Source organism: Caretta caretta, chromosome 15 (assembly GCF_965140235.1).
Source record: "Caretta caretta isolate rCarCar2 chromosome 15, rCarCar1.hap1, whole genome shotgun sequence".
NCBI classification, from domain to species: domain Eukaryota; kingdom Metazoa; phylum Chordata; order Testudines; family Cheloniidae; genus Caretta; species Caretta caretta.
The window spans coordinates 28,452,291-28,468,686 of NC_134220.1; the positions used below are offsets into that span (position 1 = coordinate 28,452,291).

At 41.3% G+C, this 16,396-nt stretch overlaps 1 protein-coding gene across 2 annotated transcripts in view; it reads left to right on the top strand.

The window, feature by feature from the left end:
* Positions 1–16,396, top strand: part of PTPN11 (protein tyrosine phosphatase non-receptor type 11) — a 41,217-nt gene that overhangs the window by 5,218 nt on the left and 19,603 nt on the right. For both annotated transcript variants that reach the window (XM_048822301.2, XM_048822300.2), the window contains exons 2-6: positions 1,735–1,857; positions 3,909–4,103; positions 5,337–5,529; positions 8,433–8,549; positions 9,303–9,416. In XM_048822301.2, the coding sequence (XP_048678258.2) occupies positions 1,735–1,857; positions 3,909–4,103; positions 5,337–5,529; positions 8,433–8,549; positions 9,303–9,416 (742 nt within the window). The remainder of the gene's footprint in view (positions 1–1,734; positions 1,858–3,908; positions 4,104–5,336; positions 5,530–8,432; positions 8,550–9,302; positions 9,417–16,396) is intronic.

Here is a 16,396-nt window from a genome sequence, read left to right on the forward strand (position 1 = left end):
CAAACATCTGCTTGTGTATTGTTTCTCCATTGCCCCAGCTGTACCATGGGAATCAGACTTATGGTTTGGTCCAAAAGGTAATATAAATAGTAGATATTTACAGGTATAATTAAGTTTCTGTTGTAACTTTCTCGAACACCTTTTGGTTGAAATTTTCCATGCTCAGTCTCTGCATGAAGGTGAACTCATCTAAAAAAACAAAACAAAAAACCCACAAACTTTTAAGTATTATCTCTGTTTCTGAAATTTTGGCAAAGGAGCTGATCTTATTAGTATGTGTGCATTTTCATGTGTCTTTAATGTACACAACTGTATTGATTCAGCTTCCAAACTATATTTCCCTAAGTCATTTCCCTGTGAGAGAGCATCCTTTGGCCTGTACAGGGGAACCGTGATGGAGAAGGAAATAATGGATAGTGAGGGCTGATGCAAACCTCAGATTTTCTCTTCAGTTGATTGCATTGATAGTATAATAATCCCAGTCTCTCCTTAGTTCACAAAGCATGTGCCTGGAAGTCATTTCCAGTTACCTGAATCATAGGACTGGAAGAGATCTCGAGAGGTCATCTAGTCCAGTCCTCTGCACTCATGGGAGGACTAAGTATTATCAAGAGCATCCCAGACAGGTGTTTGTGGACAGTAGAGTTGCTGGCCATCTTAATGCTGCATTACTTCTGTATTGCAGCAGAGGAATAAAACTTGTGTGATGATATGTAAAACGTGGACTTGTTAACTAAATCACTACGAATACGTCTGCTGAAATGTAATGCCATAGGTGGTGATGCTGAACTCTTCAGTTATAGATATAAGCCATATATGGTTCTCCGGCGAGGTCCACTGTTTGTCATTCAGGAGGCTGCTTGTGGGTGGTGAAAACCAATATGATGTTCCTCTGTGTTTTGTATTTTAAGAGTGTGATATTTTAGGACCATAGGAATTGACAGACCAGATCAGAACATTGCTCCATCTAGTCAGGTAGCCAATCTCTGGCAGTGGCCAGGACCAGATGCTTCAGAGGAAGGTGCAAGAAAGCTATATTTTGGACAATTGTGGAATAACTTGTCCACAAGGGAAGTTTTTTCCTGATCCCCCATCATCAGTCGGTGATCGATTTATGCCCTGAAGCATGAGGTTTTGTTTTATTTTTACTTTTTAAATAAAACTATCTTAATGTTACTTTGGATGTTTTCAGTGTTCTTATGTATGTCTAATTTTTTCTTCAGTCCGAATAAGCTGTAGACCTCCATGGAATCCAGTGGCATCGAGTTCCACAAGTTGTGTGTGTGGTGGTGGTGAGGAGTGCGTGTATTTGTTCTTATTAGTTGTCTTTCAGTTTCATTGAATGTGATTTTGCTATTGTGTTATGAGAGGATAAATACAAGTGCCTGACTTCTGCTCTATACCATTTGTTTTATATGCTTTTTATCATGTCTCCTCTGAAATAAACAGTTTCCAATGATGTGGGTATAGTACTTTCACTTATATGACCTCTCTTATCAGAGGATCTCAGCGATATGTAGAAGAAAACCTGCTTTTAACTGGTGACATGAAAAGTACAAGTTAGAATTACATTGAAATTTTTTTGAGATGATTTTTTTCAGAGCATAACAAAATTCTTTAAAATCCAATATTGCATCCAGTGATTTTAATGTTATCTGATATTTGTGTGGCAATGTGGCATCATCTAAAGAGAGATTCTGGTTTTAAATTATTTTCCTTCTTTATCTTGTGTAGATGGTTTCACCCGAATATTACTGGAGTGGAGGCAGAAAATTTACTGCTGACAAGAGGCGTTGATGGCAGCTTTCTGGCCCGGCCCAGTAAAAGTAACCCGGGAGATTTTACACTTTCTGTTCGGTAAGTTAAGTGTTTGAGAGGCTCTGTCCTTAATACCCACTTGTCCCAAACATACAGAAGTCTACAATTGCCATTGTTCTGTGGAGAGCAATCCTGCTTGGGTAGAGAGATGACCTTGTGTCATCTACAAGTTCTCCATTTCTGAATTCTGAGTCTGTTATGTTGATAGTTTTACATTTTCTTCTGCATAGGAACCCAAATGCCTTTGGTTTTCCAAGTTGTGCAGAGCTGGGAAGACTGTGGATCCTGGCTCTGCAGTGAGCCAGAAAGTTAGAGGTGATGTGGCAGCCAGTTCATAATTTCTCCATTCCCTACCCTTTTAAAGAAAACCGTTAGGGTTCCTGTCCAGAAAGTAGCAGAGGTGACAGCATTAGCAAGATCATGCATGTAAGATCTGTGCTCCTTTATACCGCATTCTGGCTTCTCTACTCCCCTCATCACCCCGTTAGCTATGCTGATAGTACTTAAAAACTTGCCAGGTACCTTAGATAGATATTTGCAGTGTAACTTAGTGCCAAAAATGTGCTTGGCACTGTACAACACAGCATGCAAATATAGTCTTTTCCCCAAGGAGCCCACCCGCTAAAAACCCATATAAGAAAGGGCTCATGGAGAAAACCCAAAGGAGGGAATAACATAATTTTTCTTCCCTCCATAATGTCTCACTTCTTAGGGGTTGCAGAAGAAGTGAGGGGGATTTGAATTAGAATAGGATGGTGGCTTGTCAAATAGAGATCATTCCACACACACACACTCAAAATACTTTCCTATAACAAGAATAAGGAAGTATTGAGGTAATGTTTGTTAGGAGAAATGACCAAGTTTTTAAGGTAAACTCGTGCATTCCAGCTTCATCTAAAATGTGACTTCTGGAGTACATATCCCCACATTGTCTCAGAGGACAGGGAAGGGGAAACAGGCATGTCTGACACTTCATTGTTGCCTTAGATTTTAAGGTAGTCTTAGTGGAGCTGAGTCAAGGGAAGGAGACCTTATCAAAGATCTATGCGGGCGGGGGGGCTGAAGTTTCCTGACTGAGAATTCCATTTGCTAAGTCCTACCTAGGGTGGTCTCAGGATGGCCATTGATCTCTGCTCTTCATTGATATTAGTGGAGGTAGAGGCAAATTGCTTACATCAATGGCTATCCTTGGCTGATTATAGGGAGCAGACCTGTCTTTAAGGGAAATCCCCATGCTGGGGAACCGTGTTAGGATGTCTGGGTTGCTCCTTGAACGTGGCAGTTGGAGTCTGTCCAGCCTTTCCTAGAGCCTGACTGCTATACTGGGCAGAGCTGGACTCCACTCTGGAGAAAGTGGTAGCACAGAACCCCTAATGAGGCATCTTGTGGATGCTGAAGACTTCCCTCCGTCATGAGAATTGTAAGTAGAGGACAGGAGGTCTGTGCAGCTTCTATTGGACGACGTGGGTATATCTGCACTGCAAAAACAAAAAAAACCCATGGCAGCAAGTCTCAGAGCCCAGGTCAACTGACCCAGGCTTGCGGGGCTCATGCTACAGGGTTAAAAACAGCAGTCTAGACATTCAGGCTCGGAGACCCGGGGAGGGAGAGGGTCTCTGAGCCTGGGCTCCAGCCCAAGCCCGAATGTCGACACTGTTTTTAGCCCTCTAGCGTGAGCCCCGCAAGCCTGAGTCAGTTGACCCGGGCTCTGAGACTTGCTGCCGTGTGGGTCGTCTTTTACAGTGTAGATGTACCCTGTGGGGTAATGAAGACTGTTTTGGTTCAGTGGAGCCATTAAGGAATGAAAAAAAAAAATCTTATTTCTCTACTAACTGTTAAACAACCACTTCCTCTTCTTGTAACCCTTGATACTGTTTCATTGCCCTGCTATTAAAGGTATAGTTGCTTCACTCACAGTGTTCAGTAATTTAGATATGCTGCAATTCATCGGCTGGAAGGTGACTGACCTATAAAGCTGAACTACTGAAATTTCCAAGCTAGTAGAGTGGAATATTTTAAAGTGGTTGGTTTGAAATTGGCGAACTTGTCTAAGTTGCCTTTTTCTTTTTTTTGGTGTAATAAACATTTAGGCGAAATGGAGCTGTCACGCACATCAAGATCCAGAACACAGGAGACTACTACGACCTGTATGGAGGAGAAAAATTTGCCACATTGGCTGAGTTAGTCCAGTATTACATGGAACACCATGGGCAGCTCAAAGAAAAGAATGGAGACGTAATAGAGTTAAAATATCCACTGAATTGTGCTGATCCTACATCTGAAAGGTTAGAGAGATAAATTGTGGTGAAAAATATGAAGGAGTCCATTCTCCTTTCCACGTATGCATGTGATTCCTATTAACATTAAGTATTTGCTTTTACTCAGTGTAAGTAAGGGTGGCAGTACCTTACCTTGCAAGTAGTCCAACTGTTTTCTTTGGCACTACTTGCAAAATAAGCTATTACTCAACTTGAGTAAGGGTGGGAGAATCTGGACTGAAGAGGATAGGCCCTATACCTTGCAGTAACTAAAACAAAAAAATAAGTAAAATACACAACCTGCTTTCTGATCCTTCTTGGAAAATTTCATTGGTTGCAAAAGCTTCAGAGAATTATATGTGTTACTGCAGTGACTTCAGTATATATTTCAGAGCATAATTTTATCTTGGTAACAGTGTATTATATGTGGGTTTAAGAAAACAAAAGTCAAATGCAAATATACAGATTGCTGAAACTGACATTTTTAACAAGACCGCAATGATCAGTAGGATCTCAGACTTTGAATACTTACTAAGGAAGTATAGTGAAGGAACTCTTCAGAAATAAATGTATTTAGTTCTCTTCAGAAACTGGAATTAATTAGGCTGACCCATTAGTCAACATTACCGCTAGTAGATGTCAGTTTATTCTCAGAAGTGAAAAAGCAGGGAAAAATAATGGAACCACGCCATCATAAGGGCTGATGAAATTGTTTTTCATGGTGTGTAAGGAAAACTTTCTGTTAACATAAGAGCCCTGAAATCATGCAAGTGCATAAAATAAGCAATGGCAAAATACGTGAGAGAAATTGAGATATCTAATTGCAGTAACTGAAATTTTATTAGAACCCACTTCAGTTCTTGCTGACTTTTCTCTTGGGATTTCTTTCTTGTGATCTGTATAGATTTTTATTAAGCAATGGTGGCGTTCTTCCAAGGTTGAAATGCATAAGAATTCAAGTATCTTAATCAGTTTTCTGTGTATGAAAGTTCTGTTTTGAGAGTTGTTTTCTGGATAATGTTTTATTACTTGTGAAGTATTTCTGTATGTGCGCACACGCCCTCTCAATTCATATTTTTTCTAAGTTTATACTTTGCCAGGTTTTTTGTGTATCCTTAGCAACTCTTGTAGCCCTTGAAACCTCAGTTTAGTACGAACATTTTGGCTTGTTATAGCTGTTTAAAGCAGGTGGGCTAAGTCATGGGTACAGTGAAGAGAAGGGCAACTATATTTATTTATTTTATTTATTGTAAATTTAAGGTGGTTTCATGGACACCTTTCTGGAAAAGAAGCTGAAAAGTTATTAACAGAAAAAGGAAAACATGGAAGCTTCCTTGTGAGAGAGAGTCAAAGCCACCCAGGAGACTTTGTTCTTTCAGTCCGGACAGGAGATGATAAAGGCGAGAGTAATGATGGGAAATCGAAAGTGACCCATGTCATGATTCGGTGCCAGGTACAGTAAAGCTGGAACTTCTTGACTGTAAAGGCTTCTTTCCTGGTTTGCATGCTTATTCTGTCAGGAGAGGCATTACAGACTTCTCAATACTATTCAGTCCACTGATTTTGGTCAGATGGTGCTGTATGTACAGCATATTGCAGCGCTCTGGGCGGCGGGGCTGTGCACTCCAGCAGACCAGCGCGTCAGCGTGTCTGATCTGACACGCTGCTCTGAGCGTCATGTTAAGGGTGCTGGGCCAGGGCTGAGGGGTTGGATAAGGGGCAGAGGGTCTCGGCGGGCGGTCAGGGGATAGGGGACGGGGGGGTTGGATGGTTCAGAGGTTCTGGGGGCAGAGCCGTCAGGGGACGGGGACCGGGGGCATTGGATAGGATGTGGGAGTCCCGGGGGGCCCGTCAGGGGGCAGGGGTGTGGATAGGGGTCGGGGTAGTCAGGGGACAGGGAGCGGTGGGGGTTGGATGGGTCGGGGGTTCTAAGCGGTCAGTCAGGGGGTGGGAAGTGACTATTATTAATGGAAATGCTAGAGGCCAAAGCAAGTTCAAGATAACGCGGTTTCACCTGTAACGCGGTAAGATTTTTTTGGCTCCCAAGGTCCGCGTTATATTGGGGTAGAGGTGTAATTTCCTGCCTTTATTTATAGAATTGTAGGACTGGAAGGGACCTCGAGAGGTCTTCTAGTCCAGTCTCCTGCACTCAGGGTAGCACTAAGTATTATCTAAACCATCCCTGCAGGGGTTTGTCAAGCCTGCTCTTGAAAATCTCCAGTGACAGAGATTCCACACCTTCCTAAGCAATTTATTCCAGTGGTGAACCACCCTGACAGTTAGGAAGCTTTTCCTAAAGTCCAACCTAAACAGCCCTTGCTGCAGTTTAAGCCTGTTGCTTCTTGTCGTATCCTCAGAGGTTAAGGAGAACAATTTTTGTCCCTCCTCCTTGTAACAAACTTTTATGTACTTGAAAATTGTTATCATGTCCCATCTGAGTCTTCTCTTCTCCAGACTAAACAAACCCAATTTTTTTTCAACCTTCCCTCATAGGTCATGTTTTCTAGACCTTTAATCATTTTTGTTGCTCTTCTCTGGACTTTCTCCAATTTGTTCATGCCTTTTCTGAAATGTGGCATCCAGAACTGGACACGGTATTTCCAGTTGAGGCCTAATCAGCGTGGAGTAGAGCGGAAGAATTACTTCTCGTGTCTTGCTTTCAATACTTCTGCTAGTACATCCCAGAATGATGTTTGCTTGCTTTTTTTTTTTTTTTTTTTTTGCAACAGTGTGACACTGTTGACTCATATTTAACTTATGATCCACTATGACTCCCCAGATCCCTTTCTGCAGTACTCCTTCCTAGGCGGTCATTTCCCATTTTATATGTGTGGAATTGATTGTTCCTTCCTAAGTGGAGTAGTTTGCATTTGTCCTTATTGAATTTCATTCTATTTACTTCAGACTGTTTCCCCAGCTTGACCAGATAATTTTGAATTTTAATCCTATCCTCCAAAGCACTTGCAACCCCTCCCAGCTCGGTATCATCTGCAAACTTTATAAATGTATTCTCCATGCAATTATCTAAATCATTGAGGAAGATATTGAATGGAACCAGACCCAGAACTAATCCCTACAGGACCCCATTTGTTATGTCCTTCCAGCATGACTGTGAACCACTGATAGCTACTCTCTGGGAACGATTTTCTAAACAGTTATGCACCCACCTTATAGTAGCTCCATCTAGGTCAGTGGTTCTCAACCAGGGGTCCAGGGCCCACCGGGTGGCCGCGAGAGGTTTCAGGGGTCTGCCAAAATAAACCAGAGAGCAGGGCCAGCGTTAAACTTGCTGGGCCCAGGGCAAAAAGCCCAAGCCCCGCTGAGGTCTGCAAGCTGAAGCCAGAGCAACTTACCTTCACGGTGTCTTCTGTTGTGTGGGGCTCTGGGCAATTGCCTTGATTGCTACCCCCAATGCCAACCCTGGCTTTTAATCTACTGGATATGCAGAAAAACAGTTGTGGCCCAGGTGGGCTGTAGCATTTTTTAGCAAGTTGGGGGGTGGCCTCATTAAGGAAAAGGTTGAGAACCCCGGATCTAGGTTGTATTTCCCTAGTTTGTTTATGAGAACATCGTGCAAGACAGTATCAAAAGCCTTACTAAAGTCAAGATATACCACGTCTCCTGGTTTCTCCCTCTCCACAAGGCTTATTACCCTGCCAAAGAAATCTGTTAAGTTGGTTTGATCTGATTTTTTCTTGACAAATCCATGAGGACTGTCACTTATCGCCCTATTATCTTCTAGGTGGCTGCAGATCTTTATGAACATTTATCTTTATGTATATTAGCCGTTTTAGCATGTTTCATTATTTGAGTTTATGAAAGTTTGGGAACTAAAGTTACTGTTAGAGTTCTCCAGGCCCTCAGTTGATCTGTGGCTACCTCATAGATGCTAATGGTAGATGAGATAGTAACTATATTGCTGCCTTGCTTTTTAAACAAGGACTACAGTACCAATACCTGCGTTCCAGGACCCAGTGTAGATTCTGTGGTGCTTTTGTTTCGATTTATTCACAAATTCACATCTGATTCTCTGATTGTATCCCTCAAGTATTCTACTTGGGGTGAGTATCAGATAGGGGCACTGTTATCCTAAAAAAAAAAAAAAAAAAAGCAGGTCACATTAAAATGTTCTAATTAGAAATGTATTACAACTTTTCAGTGGAATATGACTGTACCAAGTAAGCTTTTATCATTTCAGTAGGGAATGGCAGGGGATAGTTAAATAGGTTTTTAAGTACTCATTTAAGGGATCTTGTGATTGGTTGAACAGTCGAAAGAGGTAATTAATGCAGACTTTATATTGTTTGTTGTGTACATTGCTATGAATGAGCACATTTTGAATATCTTTCTTGGAAGGAGCTGAAATATGATGTTGGCGGAGGGGAAAAATTTGACTCTCTAACAGATCTAGTGGAACATTATAAGAAGAACCCCATGGTAGAAACTTTGGGCACAGTACTACAGCTCAAGCAGGTGAGCTTAGTAAATGCTAGAACTTCGATCATAAACATTTAATTAACTCAGGAGATAGGGGTGGGAAGGGTGGTGGTGGGGGGAGATCAACCTTTTTCTTACATTCTGTAAGGTGTTGGAAGACATTCATTCAGTGTTAAAACCAAAAGTGAATTTACCGTCCTCTCTTACAACAGGTTTCAGAGTAACAGCCGTGTTAGTCTGTATTCGCAAAAAGAAAAGGAGTACTTGTGGCACCTTAGAGACTAACCAATTTATTTGAGCATAAGCTTTCGTGAGCTACAGCTCACAGCTGTAGCTCACGAAAGCTTATGCTCAAATAAATTGGTTAGTCTCTAAGGTGCCACAAGTACTCCTTTTCTCTTACAACAGCATCTTAATCTTTCAGGGTGGTCCAATGATTGGATTTAAGCTGCTATAGTTTTTTTTTTAGCCATTTATAAAGGACCTAATTCTCCATTTCTGCTGCATCTAGAACTCCCCTTGGCTTCATTGGAGTTCTGGGTCTACAAGGATTTTAAAATCCAAAAAGCTTAATGCACTGAAACTGGAACCATGAAACTGTGTGACTACCACCACATGAATCTGATTTAAAAAAGAAAAGGGCTTCAAAATCTTGAGTGAAGTCTGGGTCCTAAAACCCTGAGTGGTACCTACATACAATATGTTTAATACAGGAGATCTGTGTAAACTAGCTTTCTCCTGTTCTTATTGCTGTGCTGTGGTTTAATATAAAATATCTTTCTTGATTAGCCCCTGAATACAACCCGTATTAATGCTGCAGAGATTGAAAGCCGGGTGCGAGAACTAAGCAAGCTAGCAGAGACCACAGATAAAGTCAAGCAAGGCTTCTGGGAAGAATTTGAGGTAATTTAAATGTTTCAAATGTAAAGCAGGTGAGTCTCAGTGATAGAACTATAATTTTACCACAATTTCCCAGCTGCTTAGGGCCCTCCGCCCCTCAAATCTTTATTCTTGCTCCCCACCCCGTGCCAGATATTGCACCTTCTCCAGTTTGCCACTTCCACTCATGTGTCGGCCAAAGATGAGTGCTTGAAAGGTGTGCCTTTTCTTTTAACCCCGAGCATTGTCTCCCACCCCTGTTTGAGCTGATCTTGTGCTGGGCTAAGGAAGACATTGCTTAACAGGAATGGCTGGGATTTTGGCACCAAGTCCTGTTGTCTTTCAGTGGGAATTCTTGTAGGCTCTCCTGAAAGTCCCAGAGGAGAATAATTTTGCATTTCTCTAATTCTTCTTATGAGAGGATTTCAAATTATTTTACAAAAAAATTAAGCCTCGTGACATCCCAGTGTGGTAGATAATTTTTTCTGATGAGTAGAAAAAGGCAGAAGTACTATAGTTGGTCAGTGGCAGAACCCAGGAGTCCTGATTACCAGTTCCCCACTCTAACTACTAGATGACACTCCCTTCCTTACAAGTGAAGTACAAACAAGTCTGGTATTCGATGGCTGGTTAGCAACTGTGCTAGACGTGATAGTCAAGATAGTGACTTTTTTGTTTATGCTTTTATAGGATTTGACTGTGATTTTCAGAGGAGCCTGTGGGAGATAGGTGCCCAACTCTTATTGAAATTTGGTAGGATTTGGACATCTGAGGCCTGGTCTATACGAGAAAATGAGGTCAGTTTAACTATGTTGGTCGGGGTGTGAAAAATCCACACCCCTGAGCAGCATAGATAAGCCAACCTAAGTTCCATGTAGATAGTGCTAGGTTGACAGAAGAATTTTCCCATTGATCTAGCTAGTGCCTCTCGGGGAGGTGAATTACCTATGCCGACAGGAGAACCCCTCCCATTGGAATAGGTGCTATCTACACTGCGCCACTGTAGCTTTTGTAGACAAGCTCTAACTCTACACAAAAATTTAATTTGCAAGAAGCTGGGAAGTGAATCTACCCTACACTAGCTTGCCATGGTCTAGTTGTCTGTGTGGATTCTGCTGGCCTGTATTAATAGTTGCACTTCGATCTACTCCCGTTTTCAAAGAGGACTAGATCATATTTTTGATGCATGTCAGCAGGGATAGTTAGTCTGCGGCTGGCTAGTGTAGGGTCGTATCACGTCCCATCTTGCCGTAAGCTAAGTGTTCACGTAGACAAGCCTTTTGGTTCTTTTTTTGAAAATTCCTGCTTTTCGCTTCTGCAAAAACTGCATTTTGCATGGAGAAAATTTAATGCAGTTGTTCCCCAAGAAAACTCTCTGCTTAAATTGCCAGTTAATTTGAAAAGATTTTTTTAAAAACCATACTTGATGGCACTAGAAAGTTTCCAGTGGTTTAGATTGAAGACTGCATTGTTTTTACAATTACGTGGTGTTAGCCAATACATATATGTTACATGGTGTTAGCCAATACAATATTAATATGTATACCATATTAATATTGTATTACATCCAACTTGTGGACAGTTAACTGACTTGTATTATGTCTTTCCCACAATTCTGTCCACTTCGCTCACTTACGTCAAGAGATGTATATCTGTCAACACTCTGCAAAACAAAATGTAGCTTTTGGCATTAGCAAATATAAAGCCTGTCAAAGGCAAGATATATTTGTTCTATGTCCTAGTGCAGCTACCTTCACAGGCAACTGGTTTAAAATATGGGACATAGGAAAAGATATAGAACAACAAATTAAAGAACTGGTACAAACTGGGTTAGATCTTAGGTGACCTATAAAGTGCTTTCTAATTTGTAAGCACTTGTGTTATAAATATAAGAGGGTTTAGGGGTGTATTTTGATGCACACTTACTGTGTAAGGTGACCTGAACAGCACTGTGAGAAACTACTTCCGAGAAAGATTGATATTGTGTTAACTTTTTCCTTTCTATACTGTTCTGCTATTGACTTCAAGTATAAATTGGCTATATTTGTGTAGTCAGGCAATTGACTATGCATTTTGAGCAACAATGGTCTTATGAAAATAGAATCCAGGATAATTTTTCACATAACACCGCTTGCTAGAAATTTCAGAAAAAATCCACAAATGTGACCGTGAAGTTTTTGCTTAAGCAATTATGTGCAGTAGAACAAAATGTCATACCTGAGTTTATGCTCAGTAAATTCTAGTAAAAATTTCCAACATAGCATGTTGCTTTTTCAGTGTTCCTTTTAGTGGTAATAAGAAATTAATGTGTGAATACTGATATGGCTGCAAATGGGGAAAATAATCCATTTAAAAGCTGTCCCATTCAGTTTTTTATATTATACCTTTTTAAACTGAGGGGAAAGAAATAAACAATTTAGAAAACAAAACTCCCCAAGTATTAGTGTGCTGACCATGGCAGGATGGTGACGGACAACTGGTCAAACACACTCACTGCAATACAAATCTTCCTGTCCAGCTATTTATATAAAACACTCTCTCTTGCCCTTGAATTCATTGCTTCTTTGACACTCACATTTTGGGAATGCTAAAATAAAACTACTGCAAAGAGGGACCCTTTGAGCCATTTTCCAGGTTAATTTTAAATAGTGTTGGGATGACAGCTGTATAATCTGTATGCTTTACTTAGGAATTTATTATTATTTTGTTTGGGTGCAACCCCTCCCATCTGGAGCTAGCATTACCGTCATCTTACCAGAAAGGGAGTAAGGGGGACACCTCCTCCTCTCCATGCGATATTGTATGTACCTTCTACATTTTTAATAGCATCTGGTGCTGGTTTCTTCCTTTAAAAAAACAAACAAACAAAACCTATTGATTTGAGAGTGCTTCTCTGTACGTAAATTACCAGTTTCAACAGTATTCCCTATTTTCCCCCTCAAACGGAAGAAACGTTAAATACAACCACGGTATACCGTATTCCAAACCACAGTGAGATACTCCTGGCTCCGAAACTTTCTCTACTAACTGGAGTGATTCAGGAAAAGAATGAAGATGATAGCCATTTCTAAAGGCCCTGGTGTAAATATAGTGAAGTGGTTCCCATAAGACAGGTTTATAGTGAAGAATTTCTTTAACTGATTACGGAATATATATTATACCACCAGCAGATGGAGACAGGAAATCAAGGAATCCTGTGATGTCAACTTCTTTTATAAAAAGGCCGGTTCCGGCTGCATAATACTGTTTGAGAAACTTCTTGCACACTGTAGGGGTTTGAGAGTGGGTGGGGAGCGTAACTATTGTCAGATGAGGATATATTTGCAAATGCATTCATTAGCTGAATAAAGTCCTTATGATTATTATTCAGCCAGCTGGGCATCATGGGAGACTTAAATGAAAAGCACAAAGGAGCATCACTAGCTGAGGTAGGAAATTGCTCTCTACCAACATGAGTGAAATAAACAGTCTCTTGGTCTTGATCAGACAAAGGCGAGAGGAAGAAGGAAACAGAGTTTCTGGTCACCATTCTTTCAGAGTTGAGTGTCTCCTCTTCCCACGAATTTTCTGCCCTCTGAGGTCAGAAAAGGGACTGTCAATAGAATTATCTCCGCTGATCACTGTAATGAGGGAAGGTGGAGAGAGAGGATTGCAGCCTTGGATAACAAGGGCCCAGGAGATATAAGGGTCTGTGTATCAAACTAGCATTCATTGGCTTCCATACAGAACAGGCAAATATGCTCCACAAAGCAGGCAAGCAGCCACATTCTGCTCTAGCTAAATTTTCCACGTGGATGTGAACAAGAGCATGTCTGCAGAAACCGTGGTCAGTGGTATACTTTAATAGCTGCCATATCGTGGCATTTAAACTGTGTTGCATGTGACAGCTACATGACTTGGTTTGAACCCACAATAAATTGGCTTTTCAATCTGGCTGAAGAACAAAAACGAGTGTTGCAGTTCTCATCCTTTCCCGGGGACTCTGAGTTTACCGTTCCAGTACTCAGACTTCACTAGCAAAGGTCCCAAAGCGATTCTTGATTTCCCTCCTCCTCTCCCTGTTGTAGGTGGTGCTGGCTGATTAAATGATTTTGGTGGTGGTATTATGTGCTGCCCAGGAATGGAAGAGACTGGTTTCCACCCTGTGTGTCAGTACTGGTGCAGGAGGGGTGTAATGTAATGTATCCAGAGGGCTAAGCATTCCCATACAGTGTCCTCCTGAATGTGTTGTATATCATCTATGTAACCATAGAGCTAGCACTGTCAGTGTGCCTCTTGCTTCCCCTTCTGGCCTGGCCTGAGATGATTTGTGGCCTGGTGGAGTACTGGGAGAGAAACTCGTAATGTAGCTGATTCATTGTGGCTGGCCCTTGGAGAAATGGGGCAGATAAATGCGCTGACTTTCCTGAATACATATATTCACCAGGCCAAAAACTTATGGAAAGGGAAAAAGTTATAAAACCAGAAAATCTTTATTGTGAGCTATTTTATCCCTCCTTCCTTTCACCTTCACTGCCTTTTGGAAATTGCTGTGTTAATCCTAAATGTCTCTTTACAGTGTCATTTGGTGGTCTCTGAAATGAAACCATCTCATAAAATGTTCATGTTGCTGTTTAATTCAGCTCTGACAGCCATTAGTTGTCTATCTCTGTGGAAGACTCTAGGATGTCCATGAAACTCTGCTTGTGCCATTTATGGTTTTACTACCCAGATGGTGCTTATAAATTACTTTCTCTTTAAGTATATTTAAGGATGTAATCCCTGTTTTCCTGTCAACTACTGGATAGAGATGTTGGCAGCATTCTTTATTCTTTTGCTTCTGAAAAAAGGCTTTTTGGTGAATTTAGTGCTTGGATGGTATAGTGAATTGAGAACCTTCATTTATAATTGCAACCAGATTTATTATCATACTACGTACAACTTTAATGGGCTAGCTACAAGTCACTGCTGCTTATGGGTCTCTCCTCAGGGATGCACAGAGCAATAATAATGAATTGTATGAAGCAAGGACATGTTTGTAGTCTTTCCTGTTTGAATCCCATGCTGAAAGAACCCGGGGGCAAATTTTGCTTGCAGATAATAAAATGGACACAATTCAATGTGCAGTGACAGTAGCGTCAAAGTGCTAATTAGACACAAGGTGTTCAGCGTAATCGGCTTATCCAAGCCTCTGAAGAATCTTGCATTATGCCAGGCACATATTATCAGCTGAAGTGAACCTTCTGTAGAACTTTGCACCATAAATTATTACTGCTACTACTCCTTTGTACTAATAGAGCATCTTCTGTTCTTGGCACGTTGCAAACATTAAGAATCACAACTTCACTACAGAGATCCCATCTGGATTCTAAAGATGGGGAAACTGAAGGGCAGAGAGGCTCAGTGTCTTGTCCAAGATAACATAGGAGTTTTGTGCTGGAGTGGGGAATTGAATCCAGGTTTCCCAACGCCACAGGACCATCCTTCTGCTCACTTTTGCTATGTCACCATTTTTTCCATCTGTGAAAAGGGGATGATAATACTTGCCTCCCTCAAGGCTTCCTTAAGGTTAAGCATATATAGCACTTTTCATGCAAAAGTGTAAGTCCTGTTACTGCTCTGGGGGCTAATTTTGCTCTCTGGTCCTATTGTAGCACATGTCTTCCTTGATTATTTTTATTCTAGTATGGCATGCATTGAGATGAGAGAATAGTTTGTAACAAGTCTGTAATATTTATTTTAAGGATGTTTCTTCTTGTTATCGCCTTCTAGTTTTCATCTAGAGTTGCTTATAGAGGGTCTTTGTTAGTTTTTCTCTTAACACTCCCCCCTGCAATCTTCCCTCGTTATTTAGGATTTGCCTGGCTGTTGCTTACAAGAATCCACTCCTCTTCTTGAAAGCTTGTGTTGTGGCAATGCAATATAATCTCTGGCAGCTTGTCTCTGGCACTTCCCAGCAATATTGCTACATATTGGTAGTGCCGGAAGTGGAGAAAGAAAGCCAAATAAGGCCCGAAGGAATCCAGTTCAGGTAGAGAAGTCCAGATCACAAAGTGCCACACTATCTTTATAGAGCTCAAATGGTTACCAAAGTTAATTGTTGTTTGCAGTGTTGTAGCCGTGTTGGTCTCAGGATATTGGAGGGATAAGGTGGGTGAGGTAATATCTCAAGAAGAGTTCTGTGTAGCTCGAAAGCTTGTCTTTTCACCAATGGAAGTTGATCCAATAAAAAATAATACATTGCCCACTTTGTCTCTCTAATAGTTAATTATTAGCAGCATTAAAAGTAGTACCAGACTGCTAAGCAGACTTTCTCTCCTCCCTTTAACTCAGCAGCTGGGAGAAATATAAGCAAGTGTCTTTATGTTTAGTTTTAAATCTTAGAAGGAGGGTTCAGACCAACCCCCAATGATCTGTGGCTCTGTTCTTCAGACCTACTTGGCAGAAACTCTGCTTGGCTTCTTTTCTTCTCTTCTCTCCCCCCCTCCCCCACCCCCACGCTTTCTCCTTGAGGACCTCCACTCCTTAATCCACCCTATGTTTAATTTCCTTCTTAATGTAGGCAGCTACTCTAGCCAAAATCTAGTATCGTCTGGGCAAAATGCTCAGTTCTTTTTTCATGTCATTGCAGGGGCGGGGGAAGCATCTCTCTTTTGTTTGCTTTAATTGTATTGGCACTTTCCCTTCAAAGCAGTGTGAACATTGATTGGTACTCCCAACTCTGTCTGAGGTGGTAGGGATTGCCCCTTACTTCTCAAGACTTTCTCTGTGTCCTGCAGTGAGTCCATATCAGAAACTGGGTTAGAACTTGGTGCTCCTTGGGTCCCATTTCTCTGCTCAGTCCCCTAGACTACATTTCCTACCCCTTTGTGAGTCACTGCCTAGGAAACAATAACTAGCTGTTTGTTAGCTGTGGACTTTAAATTGAGATTCCTGGATTTTCTTCTGGGCTTTGCCAGTGTCTGTGATTTTGGGCAAGTCCCTTTAAATCATTCTCTGCCTATTCTTTCCATCTGCAAAATGGG